This window comes from Dipodomys spectabilis, unplaced genomic scaffold, assembly GCF_019054845.1.
Source record: "Dipodomys spectabilis isolate Male_0828 unplaced genomic scaffold, ASM1905484v1 ptg000256l, whole genome shotgun sequence".
NCBI classification, from domain to species: Eukaryota; Metazoa; Chordata; class Mammalia; order Rodentia; family Heteromyidae; genus Dipodomys; species Dipodomys spectabilis.
Genome location: NW_024870933.1, coordinates 1,950,247 through 1,963,010, shown reverse-complemented (window position 1 = coordinate 1,963,010; position 12,764 = coordinate 1,950,247). Strand labels below are relative to the sequence as shown.

At 40.5% G+C, this 12,764-nt stretch overlaps 1 protein-coding gene across 2 annotated transcripts in view; it reads right to left on the bottom strand.

Annotated features, from left to right (window-relative positions):
• Nucleotides 1–12,764, bottom strand: part of Dpp4 (dipeptidyl peptidase 4) — an 84,486-nt gene that overhangs the window by 35,890 nt on the left and 35,832 nt on the right. For both annotated transcript variants that reach the window (XM_042699505.1, XM_042699506.1), the window contains exons 9-11: nucleotides 11,884–12,044; nucleotides 10,290–10,393; nucleotides 1,395–1,530 (exon numbers count right to left, since the gene is read on the bottom strand). In XM_042699505.1, coding sequence (XP_042555439.1) covers nucleotides 1,395–1,530; nucleotides 10,290–10,393; nucleotides 11,884–12,044 — 401 coding nt within the window. The remainder of the gene's footprint in view (nucleotides 1–1,394; nucleotides 1,531–10,289; nucleotides 10,394–11,883; nucleotides 12,045–12,764) is intronic.

Below are 12,764 nucleotides of genomic sequence, written 5' to 3'. Positions count from 1 at the left end.
AACTCAACTGAACTTCAGTCTCAACAGGTCCTCACAGACTAAGTAGTTAGTATATGATAAATCTTAGGGTGTATTTCCTTCCTTCCTTTCTTTTTTGTTTGTATTTGTTCTGTTCCTTTCTTGTATTACTAAGTATTCAACTCAGTGACTCACACTTGGTAGGAAAAGAGTCTACAACTTGAACCACGCTCCTCATCCTTTTGAATTTATTTTGTTACTCAGATAGAATATGTGCTAATTTGGGGCCATGATTTGATTTCCCTACTTTTGACTCCTTAGTAGCTTGGATTACAGGTATAAGCCTCCTATCTGGCTTAAGAGTTTTTTTAAAAATAAGATTCACAAACAGAAATGAAGATAGAAATGATATTTGACTTTATATATATATATATATACACATTAGCACAGTTTAGAACATTATAGGCAATTAGTATTTCCTCCATGAATTAATAAAGGGAGAATTAGGATATGCTCCAGCCCTCTGATATGAGAGACAGCACTGTGCCCAGTCAGGTTAGAAACTGGGAGGGGAGATTTAGAGACATGGCACACGGCCAGAAAGGTAGGCATGATAATGTTCTTAACAAGTACCAGCAAGCCTCTTCTAAGTGATATCCCTCCTGAGGTTAATACCTCTCCACGGAGCATCTGTGGAACTGCCAGCCTGGCTGGATCTTACTGTCTTCGGGTTGTATTAACAAAGTTTGTCTGTGTTCCTATCCTACTTAAAGACATCCATAGGGTGGTAATGAATCTGTGGCCTTGTTTTATATATATGGCCAGTCATTCCCCACCCTCTACATTTGCACTTTTAAATCGCCCTTCACTGCATTTGCAGCCCCTGGCCCACTTTGCATTTTTGTATAATATCATCTCATTCTGTCTTTCAGGTTTCTAGTCATGCTTTCTCCTTCCTCAGGTGATCATATGTGTAATGAAATGGGAACAAAGGTAAAACAGAGTTTTACCTTTAGATATCAGGTTATCTAACAGGCAAGACTGACCCAAAGCCTCATGGTTGGACACATGTCAGGAGAAGGGATACTCAAACTGTGGGCACTAGTGGCTCACACCTGTAATCCTAGCTACTCAGGAGGCTGAGATCTGAGCATGGCAGTTCAAACTCAGCCCAGGCAAGAAAGTCCATGAGACTCTTATCTCCAATTAGCCACCAAGAAACCTGGAGCAGAGTTGTGGCTCGAAGTGGTAGAGCACTAGCCTTGAGCAAAAGAGCTCAGGGACAGCACCCAGGCCCTGAGTTCAAGCTCGACAACCAAAAACAATTTCAAAAAAAAATACAAGACCAAAACAAAACCTACGCTTTCCAATCCCCAATCTTTTCTCTCCCTGAGAGCACTTCTTATTTTAGAAGTACAGTTTCCCAACTGTCTTACCAATAAGCAATTCCATGTTAGGTTGGACTTATCATAGTCACAGATGTCCATCACAGAGTAATTCTGAATCCTCCTGAGCCACTGCAAAGAGATTCTTTCTTCTGAGACCCATGTCACATCACACAAATAGTGGTCCCTGGAAAAAAAGAAGGAAGGAAGGGATGGAGAGAGGGAGGGAAAGGAAGAAGGAAAAGAGGACAGGGCGTGGAAATGGGAGAGGGACAGAAGGATGGAGGGAGGGACAGGAAGGAAAAGAGAGGGAGAGAGGAATGGAAAGAATGAATTTGTTTCAGACTTTAAGAAGAATTTGTTTCAGGCTTGGTACAAATAAACATTTTATTCAGTAAAAAGAATAAATTTCATGGAAGAAGAATTTCAAATAGTTAAGTTTTAATACCATAGAAGGGTGGGCTTTTTTTTTTTTTCATTTTTATAGTTTTTCTAACACTAAAAAGCAGTAGCACTTCTGACAGTAGCTTAAAAAACATTTACCACACCATAGACTCAGGACTTTCAGATCCACAACTTAGATGCTGATGGTACCAGGGAGTCAAAGGCAGGGATTTCCCATCCCTCGTCTGCTCTCTTGAAGGAACAATACAATCCTCCCAAGCCCTCAGAACACTGGTTGGGATTCTGGTATTTTCTGGAAATTAATTTGTTGTGTTCCTGAGGAGAATTCTTCCCATTAGGAAGAAACTAGAGTTCACCCTTTTCTCTACTTCTTTTAAACTGGGAAAAATTGCCTCACATCTCCACAGAGAATCAGAGTATTAAAACATAAAATAACATTTTTTTTCAAAGTCAAAACATGAGCCCCCTGGTGAAATAATAGAGTCTAGTTACATTTTAACCTAAATTTATATTGAGACCATTCCAGCACTTCATCCCTCCCCAGTGTATATCTTTAAACGTTTTTGAAACCACTTTCTGATGGATGATGAAATGCATGGGATTTATCATTTGTACTGCTGCTGACTGTTCTGGATGGTTTATGTTTTTTTTTTTTTTGACTTTTTGTTTGTTTTTGGTCCTTTCCAAGTGTCATTCTGAGAGGCTATTCATATCCACTCCAGTGTCTGATCAAAGCCTTGCTCTCATGTTTCAGAAAGTTCTACATGAGTCTCTCCATCCAACCCGGTCTAGTATTGTGACCAGAAGAGGGAGATAACCTGCACCCCAGCTGCTCGCCACTCCCAGCCATCCTCACCCCCTCTTCTGGTCACATTGCTCTCCTTGCATCACTAACAGCTTTGAGGCAGGATCCACATGTTTTATTCACAGGAGATCCCTAGATCTTGAGGAGATGTCTGGTACAAAGAAATATGTTCACTAAATTCCTGTTTAAAGGCAAAACTCTGTCATGACTTTTGTGACCTAAATAGCACTGTCCTTCCTGATAGCTTCAATCAGTTCCTGTCACCACTATTTCACACTCATTAAATCATACACAAAATAGTTATAGACCTGTCTGGATGGCTCAAGATGAAGTGTGTTAATGCCCTTCTAGCTTTACTATTCCCCTTTTAAGTGTGGGACACCTAATGAGTCAATGCTCCCAGTGACACAGAGTCTCCATGCTGTGCCTTTGCAGGCTGCAGATACTAAAACCAGAGCAAAGCACTACCCCACATTGGGACACTTGTTCAATTCAGTACTCTTATTGCTCCATAACAACCCATACACTCCCTAATCTGGGTTGTCCTGATCTCCCTGACATCTTCAGTTTTTCCAGCCATCTTTTCTCTTTTTTATTGTCAAGGTGATGTACAGAGGGGTTACAATTACATAAGTAAGGTAGTGATTACATTTCTTGTCTAACTTTTTACCCCTTCCCTCACTTTTCTACCTCCCCCCCCCCCCAAGGTGTACAGGTCATTTCCAACCCATTGTCCTGTGAGTATCTCTGTGGCAAAGGTTCTCCCTTTGTTCTTTATCTCACCATTTTGTTGTTCCCCTTCCTTTCCCTAATTCAGATGAAAATATATGCCAATACTCAGGGTACCAAAATCAAATACAGTGAGAACAGAGGATAAATCAAAGGGAGAAAAACACAAAAGAAAAAAGATATCACGTAGTACCTGAGGACAATAACAATAAAGAAAATGATGCTAAGTGAAATGAACTCCATTTACTTTTGTTGTTGCAGCCATCTTCTCTTTGTCCTTATTGACTTTGTCCTTCATTCTGAAAGGACTTCCAAGCCCTAACTTCTTTGCAAGGGGGTATTAGAGCTTGAACTCGGTGCCTCGGAGCCATCCCTTAGTTTTTCATTCAAGACTGGTGCTCTGCCATTTGAGCCACAGCTCTACTTCCAGCTCTTGGGTGATTAATTGGACATAAGAGTCTCATGGACTTTCCTGCTGAGACTAGCTTCAAACTGTGATTCTCAGTAGCGTAGCCTCCTGAGAAGCTAGGATTACAGGCCTGAGCCTCTGGTACCCAGTATGCTCTGACTTTTTTAGGTCTTAGCTTACATGTCCCCTTGTTCACTATGTTTCCTTAGAAAGCTCCTGCTGGTGTCTCCATTGCCCAGACTTTAATCACTGCAGTCAGGCTGCAGCAGCTGACGTTGCTTCTCTGCATACCCAGGAAGGAGCAAGGAGTTTCATCTATTCCTGCTCTGTGCGTGCACTCAACACAGAGTCAGATATGGAAAGGAAAATAGGGTTTATACCAGTCAGAGAATGCACTTAGGGAATGAACAGAAAATAGTTAAACAAAATAGAAGATGAAGGTTTTTTTTGGGGGGGGGGGGAGGGGTTCTGGTCATGGGGCCTGAACTCTGGGCCTGGATGCTGTCCCTCAGCTCTTCAGCTCAAGGCTAGCGCTCTACCACTTGAGCCACAGCACCACTTCCGGCTTTTTTTCTTTTTGCTTATGTGGTGCTGAGGAATCGAACCCAGGGCCTCAGGCATGCAAGGCAAGCACTCTATCACTGAACCACCTTCCCAGCCCCAGAAGATGAAATTTTTAAAAATTAATTATGTAGGCCAGGGATTGAGAACTTTGCACTGAAAGGCCAGAGAGTAAATATTTCAGTCATTGTGTTCCACATATTTTCTGTTCCAGCCACTTTGCTTAGGCAAGTGAAAATATATGGGAGTGTTTGTGGCTCATCCCTATAATCCTAGATACTCAAGAGTCTGACACCTGAGGACTGAGTTTCCAAGACAGCTCAGAAGTTTGAGAGACTCATATCTCCAATTAAATAGCAAACAGTAAGAAGTGGAGGTACTCAAATGCTAGACCTTCAACCTTGAACAAAAAAAATCTAAGCAAGAGCCTGAGGTGGTAAGTTTAAGCTTCAGTATAGCATCAAGAAAAATGAAGAAAAAGAAAGAAAAAGAAAAAAAAATCCCCAAACATCAACAACAAAACAAGCAGAGTATTTATGTTCCAATATAAAGCTAAACTTTAAACTTTATATAGTGATGTGAATCACTATATATATATACATTATATACTATGGTATATATAGTACATTATATATAATATATATTATAAACACATACATATATACATATATATTTACATTCTTTCTAACCTCTTAAAAACATAAAATCATTTTTATGTATTGATGATATGAAAATGGGTGACAAGCTAGATTTGGGCATGGCCACTGCTGGGCTAACCTAGGCTGTAAATCTTATTTGTTTATGTCACAAGCCATGTGGACTATCAGCTGGAAATGAAGCACCTTTCTCGAAGGGAATGTGGTTCACTCACATGCACAAGATTATGGAAGATTCATGGGCACAGATGAGGAAGTTTGCATCTAGAAATACCTTTCTGCTTTTGTAAAGTATCCTGGTGGTAAAGGGGGCAGGCAAGAAGAAAAGCGAGCCACTCAATAGCTTTATCTACTAACACCATACATTTCTAAACCACAGGCTCAGAAATCTACATTATACTGCAACTTTTCCCCACTTGAAAACGCTGAGTAATGGCATTTGGGAAATCAGCCAGTGATCTCACATGCATCAGGACCTTCCCTGCCCATTTCTAGATAAAGGTTAACGAACCTAGGCCCTCTACTACCTTTGTCGCTGTCCCGTGACCCAGTGTGTACTCTGTACCCTGGGAAGGCTTGGTAAAGAGTTGTAGACAGTCACTTTCGAATTTTCTTGTCAACATACTTCTTTTCAGTTGCAGCTCTGAGCCAGGATTATGCCAAGTCTGAGATGTTAGAGTCATGAAAAAGATGTAAACCAATGGCTTAACTGAGCTTTTTACTACAAGGTTTAAGTCCCACTTTAAATCAGAAACATTCAACTAGGAGGGTTATCATTATCACCTACACTTTCAGACTACATGCTGGTTTTATTTTGGAAAGACAGAGAGAGACAAATATTGAATAGACTTCCCTTTTGTAATGCTTATGTAAGGGTAGAAAAGGGCCAACACCTGCAGCCAGGCCTTTCTGTCTTTTGTGAGTTCAGACCTACTACCTGGGTGAGGGATAATGACTCAACAAGCACCTCTAAATGTGGAGCTGTATTAGCCAAAGGGGAGTTACTCCTGGTTTTAATGCTAAAGCAAGGGGAAATTTCTGGATATAGTAATAAGAGTTCACACCCTGGTGGTATCTTTTCTGTGCCAGGAACTATTCTAAGTGCTTTACATAAAGCTCATGACCCCTCTGGGAGGTAGGTGCCCTTATAGTTCATGTATAGTAGATAAGGAAATGAAAGTGCAGAAAGGTTAAGTAACTTGTCCAACATCCCTCAACTGGAAAGTGTGGGAGCTAGGATTCAAATGAAGCAAGTGGCTGCAGATTTCCTGTTCTTTGTTCCCACTATGGAACCTCTGCCTATCCCTTGAGGAAACACTGCTACTTAGCATCACCCTTTTGCTTCTTTTCACCATCAGATTCCTCATGTAATGAAATTTTTTTCCCCCTAGAGACGCATGGGCACTAGATTTTGTAAAGCAAGGCATAGTTGAATGAACCAAGACAGACTTGCTTTTGAGCATCTTACCACAGGCATTCCCCTATAAGGTGGTTGCCTGTCCTGACACTGTACCTTGCAAAGAATAGGCATTTCATAAAAGTCTTTCAGACGGCCCTCATTTGTGTAAATCTTTCATTTGGGACATACAAAATACTTAAAATAAGATAGGTGTTACTAACTGGAAAAAAAATACTGAAAGGAAAAATACTAGTAAGAGCAACCACAGACTATGGAGTGATTAATTCAGCAAATCACCAGAGGATACAGGCATAGTGCCAGTGCTGGCCTTGGGCTCCATGCCACCCTCTGCTCTGATGGAGATGCCAACCCTAATGGGTCCACTGACAGATCTCTGGCAAGAGAAATAGGTGGGGTAAGAAAGAGCAGATTTGATAGCGGCAGCATCGGTAGCAAAAGAGCCCGAATTTGCCTCCTTCTAGCAAGTATCACTGGTCTCGAGGAAGTATCATTTACTTAACCCTAGAGTGGCAATCTCAGACTTTAACGACTGTGGGATACTGACCACGGATCATCCACTGTTCAGAAGAGATACTACAAGTCTTTATTTATAGAATCCTTCAGGCCTAGAACAAACAGGGACAGGATACACTATGAGCTGTGTGTGTGATGGGACCCAGGGGCCATTCAGCAGATGTTAGGTGAGAACAACTCAGAAGAAAACATCCTCCCCAAAGGCAGGAAGGCCACAGAATTTTCAGGTGGTTAAGAAAAGCTAGAAAAGAAACTTTGTTGTGTAAAGTTAAATGATTTTGCTTAGAGCTGACTGGGCAAATTGCTATGTCCTCCTTCCTCACAGTTACCTGGAAAGACAAACTTTATTCATTCATTTATTCACCCACCTATCCATCCACTTGTCTATTAGTTTAATTGGCTAGACACCTGCTGCATGTCAGGCATCCTGCTAGGCACCAGAGATACTAGGTAAAAATGGCCAGTGCATTGTTGATGTTATTTCTGTTAGCAATGTAAAGCATTACTCTAATTGAAACAGGGCTTTCAAAATTGCTTCTTACATGCTGTTTTGTCTGCAATGTCTTGAGATCTCAAATTCCCATTATGAGTAGTCAATGCTCATTAGCAGTTTAACCTAATCAGCTTCAACAGGGAATCAATAAAGGTAGTGGAGAGGCTCACTTTGAAAGTTCAAGTTGAGGCCAGGATATCCTCATGCCTTACCACAGAGTAGTGATTTCTACCAGTTTCTAACAAAACCACAAATTTCATCCTTTGCTTGCTAGTGGATCTATGACAAAAGGACATGGGCAACTGGAAAGTGAATGAAGGGAGTATGAAAAGAAGTACGAGAAATACGGATCCAATTCAGGAGCTGTCAAGTACAGGGTAATCCAGCCCAGAGGCTGGGCAGTTCACTAAGTGGCATAACTTTCCTGGCTTGCCTTGGTCCTGCTGGATCTTTGCTGGAGGCCTACTGGGGGTGTCTCACCACAAGAGAAAACATTTTCTCAGAGGAGACCTAGAGCCTGCTTTTAGAAAAGCTTCAACTTTCAGTGTTAACAGCTATGTTTGCATGCCCTGTGGCATTGCCCCCAAATGATTCTTCACTAATGTAATACTCCCCATAAAATATCCACAACTAACAAATCCCCACTATTCACTTAGCTTAAAGAACTACCAAGAACAAGAGTTAATGATTAATTCACAGAGGGCAAAAAATAAGTCCTTAGAGCTGGTTAGGTTTTCTGGGCTCAGTGTTTTCGATTCAACACAGTGCCTTGAAAAGTGATCTCTATGTAGAGCTGACTATGTCTCTTTGTCAGTAAAATGGCTGTGAAAGTGTGTCATGTGCTTCTGGAGAATAAGAGAGATGTGGGGGGTGGGTAGCATGTTGAGCTCAGGCCTGTATCGCTCAGAAATTCTCAACACATTTCAATTTCATTAGCTATTATTTTGTCCCAGAAGGCACAGGCATTGGCCCTATTCCAATTTCCCATACTACTTTGCTGTCTGATTTGGGCAAATGGTTTTACTTCTCTGAACCTTCTCAACTGCACCTCAGAGTGGAACTTTATATTCAGGAGATCTCTCCAAGCTCTCTCTAACCTCTCAGGAATTCTAGGGAGGGAGTAGAGACACGACCTAGACTTGCCCAACCTGAGCATCAATCTTCCATCTGTTTTTTGAATCAGACTTCTGCATTATATTTCACGTGAGCAAAGGTTTCCAGGTCCTTAAAAATGTTTATAAACTATTGGCAAGGTCTAAAGCTCCTTTCAGGTGAAATGTTTTTCTGAGTAGGCACTCATGGCTCATCTTCTCTACAGGCGTATATTGGTTGCAGGCCAAAAGGCCACCCAGGCACTCCCAGGCTCTTCCAAGCTAGCCCTGTGCATTCCCATGCCCTGAGTTCCACCTCATTGCCTTACTAGAGCTCCCCTGCCTAAGCTGCCCATTCCACAGGATGCATCCTTTGATTCTTAGGTCATGAAAAGCCCACCTCCCTCCTTAGAATGCCTCTAGCCTGTGGTCTAGACCTCTAGCACTTCACTCTCTTTCAGTTATTTATCCAAATGTTTTACATGGCTTCTCGGATCCTAAGTGCTACAAGAAAGCAGGCTTCCTTTATGCATAGCAGTGTAAATCGTAATGTTCAATCAATGTTGATTGAAGAGATGGCTGCGTGAGACTGAATAGAAAATTTTGCATAAAAATTTTACACTGTTGAATAAACTTAGGAGAAAAATACTTTGTTTTCTTTTAAATCTTAGTTGAGTTCCCCTTTGAATTAATAGGCTAATGAAGATTCTCTGACTAAGTTAAAGATTTACTAAACACAGAGCCCAGCCCGCAGCAAGCTTGGCAGTTAATACAATCCCAGGGAAAATGGTGTCTTCCCACTACTCTGACACCTTTCGGCTTCTCAAAGCACCAGGTTACACAAGGCCGGATGCCTAGTTGCTCTCCCTTTGCAGTCACAGTGACAGGTTTGCACACAGAATCCCATTTGGTTAGTTTCTTAATCTCTGATCTCATGTCATTATTATCTGCATAACAGGCACATGAGAAGAACCATTGGAATGGCTGAGTTCTTACTTTAAAGTGTAGTGAGATAGAGCATGTGATAATGTCCTGTGTCTGGCATACCATGAGTGCTCATTATGTGCTACTGCTAGTTAACAACAACAACAAATCCAATGCAAATAACAGAACTAAGTTATGAGCTACTTGGCAGTCATAAATTACACCAAGTATGGTTTCTTTACAGGAAGATGAATATGGGTCTGAAGGTGCTTGATGGCAGAATCTCAAACCTCTAGGATAGTTGAAAGCAAGAAACATCTTGAATGACAAGATGGTCAGGGCTCCCAATCTGAGTGCACAACTTCTCTGAATTTCTCTAGGACTTACCCTGGCCTAGAAAACCCCATGTGGTCCATATCTCTCACCACTCACCTTCTCTTTAGTACTCTGACCTCCCTGTAGCTCCTCTAATGCCCCCAGTACATTCCTTCTGCAGTGCTTTTGCACTTCCTCTGCCTCTAACCCTGGGATCTGGTATTGGATGGATCCCCTTCCTTATTTCATATCATTGCTCATAGTTCAGTGTACTACAAGGATGTCCCTGACCACCCCTCACCAGCCCTCACACTTTTGCTTTGCTTTGTGTCACATTTATTACTACCTGGCATTTCACACTATTCATTATTTATCTAGCTATTATTTGTCACCCCCACTTTGAGTGAGGACTCCATGATGCTTGGATGCTGGCTGAACTGTTCTCTGGGCAGTTCTGTGGCCAGCCTGAAAATATGAAGCGATCTGATGAATGGAAGAATGAAGGAATGCTAGTCTGTGTTTTGCAGTGGGATACTACTGTTGATGTCTTCATTCATACCTGGACTGTTATTGCTGGGCAGTGGGGAACTATCCACTACTCAAGCATTCAAGAGAAACATCTTACCCTTTTATCACAGATGTAGGAGCAGTGATTTGGAAGGAAGTTGGATTGGTAGCTGAGTCTATATTTACAACAAAGAATTTTACAGTTGGATTCACGGCTCCTGCCTAGGGGGGAAAATGATCACATAATTGGTATGGACAAAAAAACCCATAAATTTGAGACTGCACAAAATCATTGCCTTATCACCATAAAATTATAGCAACTTGAATTTGCAAACAATTTAACATAAATAAAATGGACATAAGGGAGAGTCAGGAAGTATGACCTTTGTATGTTCAGGTGGAAACAAAATATGCATATATGTGTTCACTCATGCCTGTGTGTGTGTGCATGCATGTGCAGGTATAAAAAAATAAAAGCCCAAAGCATGCTTACTTAAATAAAGAATGTTTACATGTTCATAATTTATGTACTTTGTGACAACGAGGTTAACAACATCTTAAAATTAGTTCTATCATTTGCATATATATACTGATTCCACAGGACAAAGACTCCCTGGTGGATATTACCATGAAGAATACATTGGATTCTGCCAAAGATATGGTCCACTAAGAAAATTAGTACCTGAGCCCATGCCCAATGATGCTAATTAGGCAGCCAGCATTTCCAGTCCAATTTCAGGTTCACCATGTTGGATCTTTACAGTCAATATTATGACAGAAGTTTGTTAAGCCTTTTAAAATATACACATAGATCTTCTATTGACAGATTAGTTAGGAATAATATGATATTTTTAGTGAGAACACTTTATGAGATTTTTTTTGCCAGTTTTGCTCATCAAAAAATAACATTCCACTGAAAACACATCTCCATATTTAGTTTCAGATCTTTTTTTCCTTTTAACTTCCTTTCCCTTCCTAAAATGGCAGCTCTTCATAACGCAAATTAAGTGAGTTGGTAAAAATAAAAACTCTTTTTTCCAAGTCACTTGCAGTAAAAACATTTTGTTCGATTTTCCTGTAGATGATGCTGTGACCACTATAATCACATTACTAGAGAAGAATTCTGGTTCCTTTCTAATATCACCTAATTTCCTGGCTTACCCAGCTTAACAAAGCTCTTCAATTTTAATGAACACATATCCTGGGTGGCAGAAAGCAACCTTGTAAACCAAAATGTGGCACTGCTATCACAAATGTAGGGCGTGCAAAATTTACATTCACTGAATCCAGTCATGTACTGTATCCGGTTAATTAGTAATACAATCTGATATATAACCAAGCTTTTCAACTTCAACTCGGGCACATTCCAACTTCTACAAATGAGATGAGCTTCTGATTCAATTACAGTCTCTCTTTTTCTTTCATTCAAACATTTTTATCCCTCCCCCCTACCTCTTTCAAAAGCATTTCACCATCTTTTTCTGCTTGTCATTTCTCAAAGTTTTTGGAGAAATTACAAAACCTTAAATCACACTCTTTCCTGGGATAATAAAAATACTTTAAAATTGCCAGATGCTGTTGACTTCAGCAAGAGTAATCACAGCAAGCTGTTGAAGAGAGACTGACAATATTTTCATTAGCAGGAAGGGATTAAATGCAACCATTCTCTCCCCATCAAATCACAGAACCACTATATGAACAAAAGCTCAGACCTTTGGATATGGAATCCACACAGTCTTCGGGTACTGCAATGACTCGTCCGAGTAGAAGGAATATTCAATAAGTGGGACTCCAGTGTCGTTAAATTGGGCATATGCTATAAAAGTGCCATTTGGAGACCACCACAGAGCAGAGTAGGCACCAAAGACTTCCTCTGAGAAAAAGACATAAATTGTTCTGTTACAAGAAGTAGCTGATAAATTGGCTTTGGCATTCAAAATATTGTTCTCATTAGCTTGAGTAATTACAGTAGAGTTCAGCTAATGAACCACTTCACTTTTGCTGGGCTTCCAAAATCAGAGTAATACGAGTGAATGAAAATAAAATCTTCAAAGATATATCTAGATTATAAAAATAAGTAACCCATTCAAGCATTTTAGAATATTTTAGCATGTGATATTTAATATAAGCTCTACATTTTTTCCTTTATTTTATAATCCTCTAAATTTATGCCTCAAAACATACTAAAAGTAAATTTCACACAAGAGGCTGATTTTCCTTTCTAATTTTCTAACAGTCAAAATGCCAGCATATTCTCCCCAACTGGGCTGAGTTTGTACTGAGCCCACAAGGTGCTGTTGGGTGGCGTGTAGCTCTAGGTTATCAAACCAATATGGTGCCCAGAGTTTACTACTCTTGGCAAAAACAAAGTATGGGAAGAATGGATTTAGAATGGCAATAGCCTCATGAGACCCCTACTGGGAATATCTCTTTTGTCCACTCAGGAATTTGAAAATTCACTTGGTTTAACCCTCCTTTTCTGATATATGGGAAAAGGGTCAGAGAGGGAGGCAAATGAAAGAAATGCCTTTCTTTCTACTACATTGTTGGACTAAATTTCAATTCCTGACAAAGGCAGCTCCTCCCAACAATT